At 41.9% G+C, this 18,148-nt stretch overlaps 1 protein-coding gene across 2 annotated transcripts in view; it reads right to left on the reverse strand.

Moving 5' to 3' along the window:
* Window positions 1-16,581, reverse strand: part of LOC111228746 (endothelin-converting enzyme 2-like) — a 75,135-nt gene extending 58,554 nt beyond the window's left edge. The window contains exons 1-2 of one of the 2 annotated variants that reach the window (XM_022754765.1): window positions 16,326-16,581; window positions 13,915-14,079 (exon numbers count right to left, since the gene is read on the reverse strand). In XM_022754765.1, the coding sequence (XP_022610486.1) occupies window positions 13,915-14,074 (160 nt within the window). In that variant the 5' untranslated portion in view covers window positions 14,075-14,079; window positions 16,326-16,581. Of the gene's footprint in view, window positions 1-13,914; window positions 14,080-15,593; window positions 15,625-16,325 lie in introns of those variants that run through there. The other variant, XM_022754766.1, reaches the window with a different exon arrangement.
* Window positions 16,582-18,148: the final 1,567 nt, after the last annotated feature.

The raw sequence follows: 18,148 nt of genomic DNA on the forward strand, positions 1-18,148 counted from the left end.
TGTCGAGTCCATTCAATTTGCCACAGGTGGGCTCCAATCAAGCTCTAGACACATCTCAAGGAACATTAAAGCAAACAGGATGCACCTGAACACAATTTCTAGCTAAACAACTCATGGTCCATTATTATTCCTGCCTTAATGCAATCTAATCCTGCAGTTTCTGAATAAGCAGGGGACATGTGACACAGAAGAGTAACAGACTGAAAAAAAAGTCTCAGGAAAACAACAAAATCAGAAGCAAAATGAGTCTCAATCAAGAAAGCCCTGCTATTGTTGGTGAGAAATTGTTGCAACACTGCACAACAACAGCACCATTTATCAGTCACCACAAAATACAGCTATGAAGGTCACAAAAAGATTACTCAGAAAGTCTCTTCTGCCTGTCAATCCATACAAACCTTAGAGAAAAACAAATCTTAAAACAGACACACAGAGATTACAGAAGCAGTAACTTTATTAAAAACTGTGAGGGGAAAGCATAATCTTAATTTTAAGTGAATAAACCTGTAATTCTCTCTTTAACCAGAATTGCACGTCTTGTGTGTGCATGCGTGCATTTGAGACAAGGGAGAGTCCAAAGGCGAATGGAGAGTTACATAATCCCACCACGACCGAGCCGAACCAACGCTCTGTTACGCATGCTGTATCAGAAGTGAGCGATGGAGAGAGAGAGAGAGAGGGAGAGAGAGAGAGAGAGAGAGAGAGAGAGAGAGAGAGATGTACAGACAGTCAGAAAATATTGAAGACTGGCGGTGAGATGGGTCCATAAACAGACACAACGATGAGACACACAGAGAATTAGCAACAGACAAACAGAGGCTCAGGGAGTAAATCTGTCAGTTAAGAGCCACAAAGAGAGAGAGAGAGAGAGAGAGAGAGAGAGAGAGAGAGAGAGAGAGAGAGAGACAAAAACATTAACAGGTACAGATGGATATTCAAGCACATAACTCAGACTGGGGGGTAGTGTTAGACAGGTCAACAGACAGACTGGGAGAGACAGACAGACATGTGGGCTGACATGAAGATGCAGAGGTGGAGGTGCGGGTCTGTTAGTCTGTAACCTGCAGCATTACAAGCAGTATTATGTAAGAGTGCTGGGGACCGCCTCGCACAAAGCCAGCGCTCTCCTAAAAATCCTATTGGACACACAGACACACACATTAAAAAAATATATCGGTGTATTTAACGACTTAGCTGCAGTAATAGTCTTACAGGGCTGGATGACGAGGGGATTTGGAGACTTGTAGAAGATACGGCAAAGCAAGGTTCTGGTGAAAGATAACAAACTGGTGAGTTAGAGGGAAGGTGAGACGGGCCAAGAGGATGTCATCGTGCAGCTACAATGAATCTGGTTGTGGAGACGTGTGATATATGACAAAAATTAGATACTAATTCTGAAGGGGTGGTTGAGAATGCAGTGGGTTCACACTGGGAAAGCAACAAAATTCACCATACTGAAAAATGTCAGTATGGATAGTGAATTCACTTGATTTCTGAGAGTGCTGTTGATGGAAACTGTAGACGTTTCTCACAGCAGACATTTAGACTTGTAGTATACTGCATGCCCATTGTAATATCAGAAAAAGCACACGTGTAATCAATAATATTATTCCATTTAAGTATCCCTGGAGGCCCTGCCAGTGAGCCAGCGTACACAACCAGGGCTTTGGAACTCGTAAACTTAAAAGGAATGCAGCCATAATTAATTTAGTCAATTATACCCGTGGATTTCTTACTATGACATGTCAACATGCTGTGTACACTAATGCCAGTACACAGAGGACATTGAGGAGCAGCTCACAGCTGGAAAAGAAATTCAACATTTCATAAGACTCCAGGAACATGTTGAAAAACTAACTAGCTTAAAAGGTCATTATAGCTGATATAGGAAACTTCACACATCCAGCAGACACGGAGTAACATTAGCATTCAACAGGAGTCATGTGCCCAATTTTTGTCTCTACCAGCTCCTGAGGGTAATATCTTACTTTTTAGCAGCTAAATGTTCTTCTATGTTCACCAGCATGTCGGCATGGAGTCGATTTTTAGGACATTTTTGCTAAAAACAGTGAAACAATGAGCCGAATGATACTAAAAAGTTCTAGAGAGATAGAGATAGAGACAGAGAGACTGATCGAAAGAAAACTGCAGAGTTGGGTGAAAATTTTCTGGTTGGTTTGTTACAACAAACACATGCACAAAGTCAAAAGATGTGTAAAAAAAAAATAGCAATTATAGCAGCTTCAAATATTTGGAAAAACTATTTTCTACAATAACATAATACTGTTAATATCTTTTATACAAACTGCATCAATGTATACTTTGAAAATAAGTATGTAGTGCTCGATGTACAGAATGTATCTGTAGTATGGAATTAGGATACAGTAATGTGTGGTCTTACTCTATCAGCCAAACAGCGGCACAGAGCATACTGCATATAAATAAGTCTACAACGTTAATGTGTCCGACAGTTCATTTAAAGTGGGCATTGTTCATTCAGTACACTCTTAGCATCTGACTGAGCCGTCTGTTGATTCAGAGACACAAGCCACAAAGTCTGCTGCAATAGAGCCGCACTCTATTAAATATTTCACACACAGAGACCAAACTATACACAGCACCACACACCTATTCACAGGTGATTGAAGCGTACTACTCTACAGCACCACAGCAGGCTCGCAGCAACAGTGCGTCACTGCAGAGAGCTAAATGAATTAGGACATCAATGACGCACACACAGTGCTCTCACCTAGCTGACAGGGCTTTCCCTGCTCAAAGCTATGTGATGATAGGTTAATGACGCCATTGAGACTCACAACACAGTGCCTTCCTCTATCTCTGACAAGCAACAATCAACCACAGCTAAATAACTTTCTCTTACACGCAGGCACAGAAATAGATATAGTATATAGTGCCGTGTCTGTCCAGTTTTACTCATCATTGAAGGGGATCTTTTTGATCCTGTTCAAACATAACACAAGTATTTAGTCCTAGGTCACTTCTGGCTTAATAGCAGGGCCATATGTCCAATGTCCCTGCGCCATGTACATCTATATTGTTCATTCTGTCATTTGTTAAGCTCTATATGAGCACATGAAACAGAGTCATTCTCTCAAAGCCTCATCGTTCTTTACGCAGAGTCCTAGCTGTTGTTTTAATGTTCCATCTTGATTTTTTCGGACAGAGCCTGTCGTTGGAATCACAGATTTAAGTGTACAAGGTCACAGAAAAGGGACTTTGTGTGCGGCGACATGCAGCGATTGTCACAGCCAGGGAAGCCTGTCTCTTGGTATTCATGAGAAAAGAGCAATGCGACTGAACGCACTTAGATGACCTGTCTTTGAGGTCGACATAATGTCTTTGTGAGAAATGCACAGCGAGCTCCAGGATGACACTTCAGCTCTTTGAGAGGCAGCTTTGGCTGCGGATGCACCTCTCAGCAGCCACTCTTCCTTCCTACTCCTCCTCCTCCTCCTCCTCTGTACCGGGGGAGTGGGGGAGTGGAGAGGGGACAGAGAGGAAGGAAAGAGAAGAGGTGAGAGAGAGCGGAGGGAGGGATGGAGCAAGGGTAATGTGATGCAGGAGTGTGCAGTGCAGACAGAGCAGGCTGCGTGAATGCCAATCACCAATATATTCCCTATAGCCTCGACACACACACACACACTATTTTGTCAGAACATTGTAATTGTAACATAACATTTTGTCATGAAACTCAATCTCTACATACTCTGCAGATGCAATTGAATGTGCCAGTTTTATAAATGTATTATATTTGGTTGCTTACATGAGAGAACAGACTCCATGTTTCAGTTCACACACACACGCACAAACACACACGAAAACACTAACAGCCCACAGCAACATCCCCTTCAACAAACACATCTGCAGGCACTTGTAATGGTGCAAATGTGACCTCTGTATTTTGACTCTGGCGGGGCAGAAACGATGCTCTGCACTCTACTGCGTTCTGGGGCTTTAAAATAGTCCAAATGAAACCACTTAAAAAAGGTTCAGTTGACCTGAATTATATCACCGTGCAGACCTTCATCTGAGATGTCTACCTCCACCAAATGGAGTTTTGTTCTCACAGTATTAAGAATGACATTCAAACTATCTTTCCATTATCAGTATCCCCATGACTCTTGATAATCCACAAACCTTGAGGTGAACAGTTTTCATTGGGATCACTTCCTACCTACTAAATAGTAGTGAAACTATGAAAACCCCTGACGGTGTATTTGGAGGATTATCCAGCTTATTGGGGACATTGTTTTGCAGAAAGAGATGTTGCTGTTGAAATTTGAAATGTAATGCTTCAATGCTGCAAGCCCCACAAATGAAATTCTACTCACTCCTACTATAATGGGACGGAAATAGAAATCCACGACACAGATACCTAAAAATGTTAACAAGTAAGACCAAAATTATCTGCATGGTTAGACACCAACACAGGGTAAGTAATGTGTTATTTGTAATATGATTGACCTGAACCTTTAATACAGGTCTAATCAGTTGATTAATTACACATCAGACACTGTGTAATTTATGTTTTATACACAAAATGTTTCATTACACATTATGACATCTTATAGTTTCTAATTTATGCCACATTTTAGTGCATTCTGACACTTTCTGTGGTAGTTATGATTTAAATTGAGCACATTTTTATGGATGTTTGATGAACAACAATTTATTTCACCATTATGCTTAATTTGCACTCCTCAAAGCAGACCTCTCTTTGCGATGGACTTACTTCTCTCCATCCTTCTTCCTTTCACGCCTTCACTCTGTCACATCTTTGGCCTCCACTCTTACACAACAAAGAATATGTTTTCCAACATGCTGGCTTTCCCTCACAACAACAGCACTTGTAAACACATAATTGCATGCAGCGCACATTTAATCAAATCAAGTAGCCAGTCGGACTCATTTGCTAGCTGTATAATTTGCACTCTGTGTGGGAGTGAGTAACAGCCGCGCATCCTTTCGCTTTCCAATGGCCATATTATTACCGTAAGTCCATGAGTCAGGATAGTGTGTGTTTGGTGTGTGTGTGTGTGTGTGTGTGTGGTCACCCCCACAGTCCACCTGCACAAGCCCTCTCACCAAGGGCATTCATTGTTATTGAGAACCATCATTCACCGAACAAAATAAAATAAATAAATAAACTCTTTGTCCACACACAAAGATCAAACACACTTCCACCGCTGCTAACAAGCACACGGAAACATGCATACATCCTGGAAGCCAGTGTCTCTGTGTGCCATCTACATACCCCAACACACACACACACACACTTATAATCACCACAGGTCGGAGGAGATTTGATAGTGTCTTCTAATTGTCCCAGAACAAAGAAACTCCCACTGCGCCATTAGAAAAACCCTGTGACACACAGACACACACAAGCACATTCGCTCTGTGCTCTGTTTATCAGGGCCAGGCCCATCGATCATCCTAGCCTGGTTGCCCGGGTAACCCCGTTATTATTCAAAGCACGCAGCACCAGCTTGCAGAGAAAGCTGTGTGTGTATATGTGTGAGTGTGTGTGTGTGTCAGTTAGGTAGGTAGTGGAGATTCCCATAGGCTAAGCAGCCACCGGTCCAGGCATCCTCCCTGATCTGCATACCTATGAGGGGGGATATTAACAAACACACACACACAGAGAGAGAGAGAGAGAGAGAGAGAGAGAGAGAGAGAGAGAGAGAGAGAGAGAGGAGAGAGAAGAGAGAGAGGGGAGAGAGAGAGAGAAGAGAGAGAGAGAGAGAGAGAGTGATAGGGACAACAGCAATTGGACCGGCAGTTATTTCGCATTCTCCTCATTTCTATCGCCCGACCACAGCACCCACCCCACTCCCCCCTCCCTCCCACCCTTGTGATTTTCATTCAGCATCCTTCCTCCATTTTTCTTCCCTGCTTTGCTGCATTTCATTCAGCCTGCACCCCTATCTGCTCGCTCCCTCTCTTATTTTCCATTCACATTCTGCGGCTCTGAGGCTCATTCATAAACAGCACCACTCCTTACAGCGGCAAAAAGTAGGGAGGAAGAGAGGGGAGGACGAGAGGATAGGAGAGGAGAGGGTGGGATGGAAGGAGGGTTGCCCCTACTGACTTACTGACTGCTGCATGCTGAGGGCTCCCTGAAAACAGCCAATCCGGATGCTGAGAAGAGGGGGGTGGGCGGGGGGAGGAGGAGAAGAAAGAGGATGGGGCCTCAAACTACACTCCCCTCCACCTCCTATGTTCCTCTCTCTTTCATTCATTCATTCATTCATTCATTCATTCATTCAGCACTGCCACATCTGCTGCAGATGTTTCAGTACATCTAAGTAAAGACAAACAATGCAGTGATGTACAGAATTTTGTGTGTATGTACAGTATGTGTGCATAATTATGTGTGTGTGTGTGTCTAATTTCCCTTCTGTGAGGCCAGAGGACACTGCAGACAAAACAACCTCTACCGCCTTTGCTTGTTGAGCAGCCACATTTATCACTGCATTACCTTGCTCCTGACAAACTGTTTTATCCAAGAAACAATACAACACCATATTTATTCCTCATTGCTGCTCATCATTACCTTACAAGACACGCAAATCTTTCAGTTAGTCAATGCAAGACCACGACATCAGTCTGATTAACATATAAACTTTTCAGAGGTTGTCAGAGTCTCTGAGACCAGGCAATACATAACACCGATATATTCCTTGAACGCTACCGTGAATAAGCCAGATGGCAAGTGCCAGCATTAACTAGGGCAGCGACATGGAGGACAGAGCCGATACAAGCCTATCTGATCAGACATGCTCCGCCTCCAGCCGCCACAGGAAGGAAGGGCTGCAATCAATAAAAGGAAGGGTAAGCGTGAAATGGCCGAGGCCTGTCTCTTGGTTCTATTATTCCTCTGAAAGCTGGCCCGTTCCTCGCAGCCTCACTGCTGTTGTTATTCCACGTGCGGGGAGGAGCGGGTGCGTGCATGCAAGCACTCGTCTGTGCAGAGAGTGAGAGACATGAGAGAAGGAGCGGAATAATAGAGGGGAAGGATGAGTGGAAAAAAAGGTGAAATGGATGGAGGAGTGCGGAGATGAAGGTGGAAAGGAGTGAAAGAAAGAAAATACAAGAAAAAAAAAGTGGGAAAGGCACCGATAAGAAATAAGGGAGGGAAAGGTTACATGGAAAAATGCATAAAGTTCAAGTTTAGAAATGAAGGTTGAGCTTCCAATGAGCAACAGCATATCTGATGTCAACTGGATCTTCTGACAGCTGCTAAGACATAACTCCTGACTTCAAGTCTCCCTCACTCGCTCCCCCATGCTCCCCGTGTTGCCAGTGACTTTCCATCCCATCAGCATTTCATGTCTGTGCATGTGCATGTGTATGTGTATGTGCATGCATGTGCATTTCCAACACTGCGGAAAAAAAGGGATGCGAGAGGATTGTCACCTCTGATCTCCCTGTTAACATTGAAATGAAATCTTACTGCTTGGCCTATATGTTGCAGATGCACTGCATAGGTTTACAAACAAACATGACACTCTCACGCACATGGGTTAGCTCCTTCCTAGAGTCCACTGTGATAACGACAAACAAGCACAGAAACACAAAGCTCTATGTCTGAGGAGCAGAATCTTCCAGCGAGGGGTGGGAAGAGTTTACCAGGCTCTCTAAATCTATAACAGTAATTCTTTGTATTAAATATTCAACACATTGAGTAGAAGCGTTATATACTACAGTATATAACATTTAACAGCAGCAGTGACTGATAGCTTCCGTAGAAGAGTAGAAGAGTGCACGTCTCGAGTGAGATGCCAATTTCTGAATGAGCCGTAGCTCAACATAATAACCCACCAACAGTTAGTTGGACTCTCCTGTGAAAAGTGCAGCTCCCACAGCTCTCAACACTGTTGTAAACACCTCTGCCCCAGCTATATATATAACAGGACCGGCTCAGGGAACACAGGTGGACGTCTTTGATACCAAATACTGACAAGTAGGCGGAGGGGAGGGGAGGGGAGGGGAGAGGAGGGCAGGGGAGGCAATGGTCGACGAGAAAAAAGAGAGGTGAGACGGCGAGGAGGAAATGGAGGAAGTGAGGGATCGCTCGGAGGTGATAGAAGGACGTGATGAGGGGGAGGGGGATGGGGGGCAGGTGTGAGGAATGAATGAGCAAGATGGGGCCTACTGGAGGCGGAGAGGGTGACGGAGGAAGGACTTAAAGAGGTTACATTGTTGCTAGGATGTAGTAATGTTCTTAATAAAAGTTATAATGTCACTGTAGTTAAGGCGATGTGCCATACATAGTTACACAGCAGCTGACTGAACAGTCACACTCATGGTCTTTCACTATTCCTTTGCCAGTAAACACCATCGACATCAACAACAGGAGCCGCAGGAACCAGCGACTGACAATGATGTCAGTAGGTGAGCTAAAAGGAGGCAGCAACACAGGACATTTAGAGATAAAACATACTGGTCTATCTATTCGACAACACAGGGCTGCAACTAGCTATCATTTTAATTATAAATTAAGATGCCAATTATATTCTCAATTTATCTATTTATTGTTTAGAAAACAGTGAACAATGACCATCCTGGATGTTGCAAACGGCCAGCTTTGTCCAAAAACTGTCCAGTTCAAGGTTTATTTACTAACCTTTTTTTTTCTCTGAAAAAAAAAAAAAAAAAGCTAGTAAGTGGGCCCGCTTTAAGATAGTCTTGTTAAACTACTGTTCATAGAAGACAAAGAAGTTTCATCTCCACATTTGCACAAACCTAGAACTAATTCTGCTTGAAAAATGACACAAATGAATTTTCTGTCGATCAAATAACAACTGAATCTGCTGATTCTTTCAACCCTAATGAGCAAAGTCCACGCATGTACAAACACATTAACAGGCTAGCAAAGAAGAAACAGAACAAAACCAGGAGACAGAATTTAAACATCCGTCAATACACAGGAAACGCAGGTAAGTCACCAAACCTTAACAAAACCAACAGACAAACCCATCTGTTGTTGTTAATTAGTTAATTATAAAGTTCATATCTGAAAATATGCAGACTGTATTTTAGTATCTGTGTCTGCATGCGTCTTGTTCAGACAAAGCTTCAATTACCTTGTAATTCTTGGTATCCCCTTAAGCAACCCATTGTATGTTACCAATGTTACCAAACACACTTATTCTAATGCAGAAATGTCAGCACCGACGCTTTAAGACACCCACGCACGTTTCAGTAGCCCTGCAGACAGACCCTGAGAGGTAGGTGTTTTTAGTGCGACGGTGGAGATCTGGTGTCATGCCCTCTATACCCAGCGCACTGACGTTAACATGTAAGGAACAATCTAGATAGATACTCCAAATACTCCCAGGATACATATCTCAGCCCTACACACTGCAGGGGAACAGAGCCATTACATCATCACCCCTTGCCTCGGGGCACAAAGCATGAGTGTTGACCAGTGGGAGACGTGGGGTCATTACATCACTGGCAGCAGCCCGGAGCGGAGCAGGCCATAAAAGACGGAGCCGTGGCTGCGTGGCAGGCAGGAACCGGACCTTGCGCGAGCTGATCATTGCTATTGCTCTGTAATGTGCCTAATACACATACACGTCAGGTAGCGGGGAGTCAGAGTCCGCTTGACGCAATGCTGTGACACACACCACTCCAGGCCCTCCAGCTTACCATGCAGATGACCCAACCAGTAATGAGCAGAGTTATGTCATATTATGAGGCTGTATAAGACACACACATTAAAATCAATTACCTGGTGTACCATTTAAAATATTCAACAATGTATTTTAAAACAAATGTTACTGCACTCAAGTTTGTAAATTAGCAACTTTCTGCATTATTCTGAAGTAAAAACCAACACTGACCTAATGTCAATGTGGTTGAAGTGGGTGTCTGAGTGGGCAGTGCACCTTCTAAACAGGATATGCTATTATGAATGATTTTACCACACGACGGACTAAAGGATCAATAGTGAATGTCCATTTGAGAATTCATCCTTACATAAAATAAACACTCCAACCAACCAACACTGTACCTTCTTTGCTCGTGTGATGTTGAGAAGGTGAAAAACTGTCAATGTTAGAACAAGTTAACAGCATAGGATAGGAACCAGACAACAGGATAGAGTGAACACTGCTTAGTTATAACAGAAGAGAAACAAAAAAGCTCTTCTTGCCCACATGTCACACAAGTATCCTTGGGCAAGACACTGAACCCCAAATTACTCCTGATGGTCAGACCAGCACCTCACGTTAGCTCCTTAAACAGCTGGGCAATGTGGTTTTTAGTAAACGTTAGTTACACACACTGTAAATAGTGTATTTATTGGGGACTGTTTTCTGCAGCAGTTTTGGGGCTCTAGAGAGTACTTACAGCAGCAGGACGGTGGTGTATCTGAGTCTGATGCACAATAAACTATCATGCAGTTTTATCATATACAAGGTACACGTAACAATGTGCAACTGTGGCTGACAACAACAATAATGAGAGCGCTGTGTCACAGAGAAATAAGCTATAACAGGCTTTGGACACACAGACAATACTTGTTACCAGGAACAATTCATTGTTGATTGTGGTCACAACTTTCATGGGATTTGTTGGCAACAAGAAAGAAGAATGGAGGTGATTTCCTGGTTTACAAATCATCACCAGACTTATGTGGTTCACTTTCTGTGGTCGTACTGCTACTATAAAGTGATCAAAAACAAAACAACTCAGTGGGATCACCCAGCCTTATTGATTGCACCCCTAATAACAGAGATCACATCTTGCATTATCTAATTTAATTTCAGACTATAGCTACAGTGTCGCTATAATCAAGATGAGGGGACAGATATTGCTGAGTAAGTGAGAATAATACCAAAAGGCAGAAGTAGGTTGCTACGAAGGTGGGGAGCAAAAACAGTGAGATGAGGGAGCCAGCCTCTCTAAATAATAACAAAGCAGTGGGAAAGAAGTGGGGCTTGGAGAAAACATGGAAAAGTAGCCTAAGAGAGGGACAGCAAGATGTGGTATGAAAACAACAAACAGAGGAAAGAGAACGACATTAACACTGTCATCAGCATGCAGCAAAGCATTTTAGTTGTCTTCGTGTTTGCATCTCTCCCCCACTTCTCTCTCTCTCTCTCTCTCTGTTCTGCACAGATTATCTTAATGGAAATGACCTCCATCTGAGACAGTTGAGTGGCCCAAACATGATTAGTTATTTACCTCCCTTCCATCTCTCTTTCCTTTATCCCCTCATCACACACTAACAGCACTGTGGCGCCTCAAGTCTGTCTTTACGTCGTCCCTCCTCTTTGCCAAGTTATGCCCTGATCCCCCCTATAGTGACGGTAATTTATTGTGTCATTTCATACGAGCCAATAGTCTCTCTGGATTTACAGACTTGACAAGAGATGGTAGCCGGGAAATGTGTGCAGCCGTGACAGGGGGTTTGTCCAAGCGTGGCGATATTTAAGTGCTTTTAAGAGCTCTTCATGTCTATACAACACGTGAGGGTTCACAGACCTTTACAGTAGGCTTCCCTATATAGCTCCTTATCTGTGCATGTGTGTTGTCAAGGAAGACGGCAACAACACGTGCTAGTGACAGAAACGTGTGATTCCATGATTTGGCAAGAGGAGAGAGATAAGAGAGAGAGATGCCCTCCAAGATGAGAGCTCTCAAGCGATATAATGGCTCTCCTTTGGGTTTAAATCAGTGTGCAGAAAGTGGTCTGCCCTGGTGTTGCCTGCTGCAGTCTAACGCAGGAGAGAGGCAAGAGAAGATATTTTATATATCAGCCTCCAGAGTCTCTGAGCCCACTCACGCCTCTGCTGTAGGTGTGCCTATGACGCACATTGAAAAAGTGCAGCTGCATACTATCTGTGTCTGCCTGTCTGTCAATGTTCTGACTTAGTGCTTCAAAATACAGTTCTGAACCAGCAGGGCACCAGACCATCCTGATCTATATTCAAAAAGGAGACCTCCAGGTATAATTAACTTGTCTGTACGTTGGCACTGTAGTCTTGCAGGAATTAGACAGCAGCAAAACACAGAGAGCTTTCTGTCAAGCAAAGAATACCCAACTTCTGACAACCTCACCAGTCCCCCTCCTATTCACCCCTCCTTCTCCTCCACACACACACATGCACGCACGCACACACACAGCAGAAAGCCCCTGTCACTCCCTGACACAAATTTAACAAACCTCTCGACACACACAAACACCACTGAGCATGCATAAACAACGTTCACATCAGCAAGAGATAGACCACCATAGCCCTCTATGCTTCTGTGGAGGTATAACAGTCTAACCACAAAAGACTCTAAAGCTGGCATTTTCAGCAGACTGGCATCTGCCTACTACATATCCTAATTAAACCTATCCTAAATAAAATAACTAATTATTAAAAGTACTTCTTAACAGTCTTTTAATTGTCCAAAATCAGTCCGTCAAAGACATTTGCATCCTATCAAATGTGACTACGTCAAACTGTACAGCTTCACCTGAGGGAAAGAAATGCTCATTTTTATGAGCATTTTATTATTATGACGAAATAGATAAAACATAACCACACGCAGAGGTCCATACCTGCAAAACCATCAGCATAAGCAGGTAAATAACAATTTCATATGCTTACAATGAACTTACTCTAGCTTAAAATTAACAATAAACAAAGAGGACTTGATTTAATATAAGCAGTGAAGAATTTGTGCTCATAGTGACAATGCCTCCACCAGCTTTTGGCTCTCAAGGCATTTGCTTTACATTTTGCGCAGTTACAGTTCTCATGCAGGTCTATTCTATGTTCAGCAGCAAAAACAGTGTCCATGCATCAAATTTTTTTGAAGCATGTTTTACAGAGCCGCAAGGCCATTAAAACAAACAATCAGAAAAAAAACAGGTAGTGCAGGTAGTGCTGAGCACAAGAGAACTGCATTTATTTTCAATAGAACAGGGACATCTTGTGGACATTTACAGAAATTTCACTCAAGGACTCAACACACGAAAAACAAGTGTTGCTTTTATCAATAACAAAGGACAGAGTCAACTCTATATTATTCACAGATAGAATACATGAATGAAGGAAATAACACTCAACATGCACCAACAAGGTTTTTCTACAGGGCATCTTGTACCTCAGTAAAGCGACCAGGATCCAGTCTAAAATGTCTCAATAATAAAGAGAAGGTATGGGCATTGAAGCTGAATATGTTTCCATAGCACAGACTGGCGGAAACAGACACACACCAAATGTTGACACTGAAAGGAAAAGTCTCTTTTCTTTTGTTAAATGAAATGCGTTTTGTTTTACGCATGTTTTCAAAAGTTCAAAAATAATGTTTAATTGTTGGTAGTGAAATTGTCTCTGTTTATGCATTCTACTGGAATCAATATTGGCAATAGTTTTTCCAACTTTCAAACAACAGCCAGCTCTGCTGGTTGTGAATGGGAATTTAACAACCGTTATTAAGCAGATGTCTACACATCTAGGTGCCAAATCTATTAATGCTTTTTATATCAAAGTACTCACGCCACTTCCACCACACCAATAAAGAGACAATGCTATGCAAACGACTGTCTGGGAAGATTTAACAGCAGTATAAGTGATGCTAATGACAGAATTGACAACCATGGTGATGGTATCTGACACTCATCATGATAAATGGTGACTTTGTCACTTTACTTGACAGCAAAAGATAAAACGATGACAGGAAATAAGGGAGAGAATAGAGACCTGACTTGCATCACAGGTCCCCAGCCGGACTCAAACCAGGAGTGTTGCAATTAGAATCACCAATCCACCGGGACAGTGCCAAATGTTCTGTACTATGCGTTTGTTATTTGGCATTGTGTAGTGAGAAGATGAAGGGAAGAGGCTACCATCCAAACTGCAGAAGCAATAACAGAAAGCTACTAACCAAGTATCAGAATGGAGTCTTCCTTCTTGACGTGTTCTTCCAAAAGGTGCTGGAATTTGGAGAAGCCACCTAACCAGTCATAACACTGCTCTGTCTTGTATCTTTCATCCCAGTAGTCAACATCTTTGTACCGGGAGTTGTCATCCGGCATGTAGTCCATATTCTCTGTAACACATAAATGTGAAAGAATAAAAAAAGAAATCTAAATCAAAATATCATCTGTTTCCAGATAAAACAATAACTTCTGTTTTGGTTATATTCTCATCTCCCATCAGCAACTACTCTGATAATTGATTAATCATTTTAGTAATTTTTCAAGTCAAAATGCCGAATGTTTCCTAATTACAGCTTCTGAAATGTGATGACTTGCTGCTTTGTTCATATCATAGTTCAATGAAAATGTGTGGGTTTAAGTTGTTGGTTGGACAAAACAAGTCATGTGATGATTTCACCTTTGGCTCTGGGAAACTGTAATGGCCATTATCTAACATCTTATAGACCAAGTGGATGAAATGACAGAATAATCAGCAAATTAATTTTACGGCCCTTAAGTATGGACATGTGATGTATGTGGTTTTATGTGAGTTTACATGGTGGGTTCAACATTTGCTTACAGACATTTTACCTACATTATGCTTTGTGTCTTTAAGGCTGTGAGTTTTAACTGGCTGTGAAACAAATTTCTCCTCAGGGACAACTAAACTGACTGCTTTGAATATTTTCAGACAGATTATAACTGAAATTTGTATAGATCTCTTGATAAAAAGCTCATGAATTTTTCTTTTAATTAGTTCAGAGCTAACTGACACTAAATATATGGAGTTATATATTGAAGTTAGTGATATTCCTCTGGATTTTCTTTGTCACTCACTGACTGAGTTCACTTTGTGTTCAGTCAGAAACAGCCTGTTACAACTGTTGCTACAATTTAGTTCACTGTGGTGGCATTAAATCATATTTTTGTTGATTTATATCCACCCGACATTGATTTTCTGTCTCTTGAAAAACCACTTATTAACCACTTAATATATATTTATATCTGTACCGCTAAATGCCTGATGTGGTTGACACAACATCTTCAGTGGCAATGGCGGAGTGTGGGGTGACTTATGGGGCTCAAGCTCCAAACATTTTAGGTTTATTATATAACTTCAACCTTGTGCCATTTCCCTTTAGTCTCTTTGGCCTGGCCAGCAAATAAATGGAGCTCTATTACTGGGGAAATATCACCATCTATAGGTCCACCTGACAACTTGAGAGGCCATCAGGCTTGACACAAAAGGAGTGATGATGTCATTTTCGGTGTGCACATCATCACACAAGTTGAGCCTTGAGGGGAAAATGAGTGAGAAAGCAAAGAGGAAAGGAGAAAAGAAACCCTGTGGATAAGGAGCCAGGCGGAGAGGAGTGGAGAATTGGTGAGAAGATGACAAAAGTGGAAGTCAGAATTTGAGGAGTGAGGAAGAGAGAAGTGAAGGGAGGAGTGAAAGGGAAAGTGAGGAAAAGAATGAAGGAGAGAATATGAAATGAGATGGTTAAACTTGTGGAGACAGCAGGTGAAGGTGAAGAGGAAGAGGGATGAAATGAAAATGTGTTGAGAAGAAAGGACTGAAGAAAAGAGAAGTAAAACAGAGCAGAGGTGCCAGAAGCAGGTGTAAGAGAGTGAGAAATGCATTTACTCTTTTTTTGATCTTAAATTTATGATTTTCTTCCTTCAGTGGACTACATATCCAGGTATGAATGAGAGGAGCTGAGAGAGTGTGAGAAAAAGATAAAAAAGGAGGAAAGGAGAACAGATCAATTAAAGTACTATAAGACAATAATATAGTATATGCCCATATTGTTTATCCTATCCTGCTATCCCCTAAAGAAATATAATATAATTTGAGTAAATGTTCTTCTGTTTGCCTAATATTCACTTCAGATTATTGAGGACAACTTTACTTGGCATTGCTGGGGATCCTTGATTTGCAATTAGAGCAGCCCACATGGATTCAAAGGTAGATTTGTCAGTTAAACATTCACTCAGTGAATTCTTCTCCTAGACCCTTAGATTTGGGCTAAGCCCCCAATGTTTACAACGTCTGGTTACGTCCCTGTTTAATGCTAGGTTTCCTGCTGGCTGGCACAAGCATGAGCCATTTAAACATTCGTCTTCTGAACTCAACAGAGAATAAGAACATGTATCTGGACTTTTATAGCTTGGTTGGTGCTCTTGAACCTCCCTCTGCATGCATTGCTAAATTAAATATTCATGTCCTGGTTGTAGGCACAGCGCATGCGGGATGAGTGTAAGTTGGACCCGCATACTGCTCAGCTCTCGCCTCCACTTCAGTTGAATTGATTTCTGACCCTAACACATCCTACACACAGACAGCGTAGAATTACATATTATTCATTTAGGTACTTACGAAATCCACGTTAACGCCAGTGACTCTGTAATGAGTTTTTAAAAAGCCGGCTCGTACGTGTTCACGTCCACGTGTTGTAGGTTGTAGTTTACAGAAAGCGCGTGCCTCAGAGCGGATGTTAGTGTCGACGAGTCTCCAGCAAAATAAACCGTGACGAAAAATTAAAAGTGACCGTTGTCTAAAAGCTCAGAGGAATTTGTGTAATTAGCCTGAAGAGTAGACAAGTGTTTTCCATAGGTGTTTCCTTGCTGTTTTCTTTCTAGTTCTGCTGCTGTATGTTTGAGAGGAGGCGGGGCAACATGATTTAACACTTTCGTGCCCATGCCACTGTCAAATACAGGTACTCACGCTTAAGTTCGCTTCCAATTCAGCTAAGGGGGAAGTTAAGGGAAACTTAACTCATCTTGCCTAATTTAATTTACCTACATTTACCTATACTGCATTTCCTAGCTACTTTCTCTGCTCCCATGTTTTGGCAAATGCCAGATTTATTTTCTGAAGACACTGTATAAAAAACTTCTCAATAAAATTGTTATTTATGAAAATAATTGAGTCAATAAGTGAGATAAAAACAGAAACTTGAACATATCTGTGTCCTGCACTACTAAGCAGGTCTATAGTGCCATATTAACTAAACCACAGTACAATGGTGCTAGGTGCTCCATTTTCTCAAACAAAGATGTGAGTATCACATGGGAATTCAGTGTAAGCGCTGCCTAACATCTGTTGCTGCAGCTGCTGAGTGGTTTAGGATATGCTGTTCCGAGGGAGCGTCCATGTCTGACGAACACCAGATCCAACTGACGAACACCATTGCGCTCCTCTCTGTGTTCATGAGGAAGATGATGGTGAAGAGTCACCTCAAACTCAATGTGCTTCACCACACCATACCAGCTGAACTGGAGGTTTAGAGCATCATCGTCCTTATCAGGCTGTGAAAACAGTAACAAACACATGGATTTTAAAAACAACAGATTATATTATTACACCATTTCCTGTCTGATGAACTGTTACACTTACTAAGTCATGCTCCCTGGTTTTGTATCTTTTGTAGTCCAGGGGTCTTTTTTCTTGCAGGTACAACTGGAACCAGTCGTGAAAAACAATGATTTCTGCTCCAGATTTTGTTTCTCAACTGCTAGGGAATGCTTCAATTTAGAAATACCACACAAAATAAAATATTACTTCAAAATAGTGATGTAACCTTTTACACAATTATAGTAAATCCTTTGATTGCTTCCTAGGCACCCACTGATTTAATAATGAATCTAACAAACAGACAAGACTCTAATGTATGACTGTTTCTGTCTCTCAACCCATGTTTCTCTGTCTGTGGTAGAAGTAAAAGCAGATCAAGTTTAGCTGACTCTTAAAAAGCCTCAAGTCAGAGCTGCACTGTCCTTTGTACTATGCGATACTAGGACTTTTCCCCTGCAGCTGCAATCATCAGGTCCATCCAATCTAATGTTTTTCTCTTAAATACAACTACTTCATGCCCACATATCCAGTGATCCTTTTTGAGGGGACTGCAGGGGGCAGTGCAGTGCAGCATTCCACAGCTGCAGACAGATGTTTTGGATCTTTTCTTCTCTCTCTAATACTATGACATAATGTGTTCAGCAGCACCTTCAAAACCACAAAACTTTAAAACTACAAGGAAAACAACAAACCAGAAACAGCTGTGGGAAACAAAACAACTTATAATATATGTACATTATTATTATTTTTCCTAGGAGTCTAATTCAGAAATATTTGCTTGATTCTATTTACCTTTTTTTAATTTAAAAAACTTGAAATCTGTGTTGGTGCACAATAAATCCTCC

This window comes from Seriola dumerili, unplaced genomic scaffold (assembly GCF_002260705.1).
Source record: "Seriola dumerili isolate Sdu_G_001 unplaced genomic scaffold, Sdu_1.0 BDQW01000226.1, whole genome shotgun sequence".
Classification (NCBI taxonomy): Eukaryota; Metazoa; Chordata; class Actinopteri; order Carangiformes; family Carangidae; genus Seriola; species Seriola dumerili.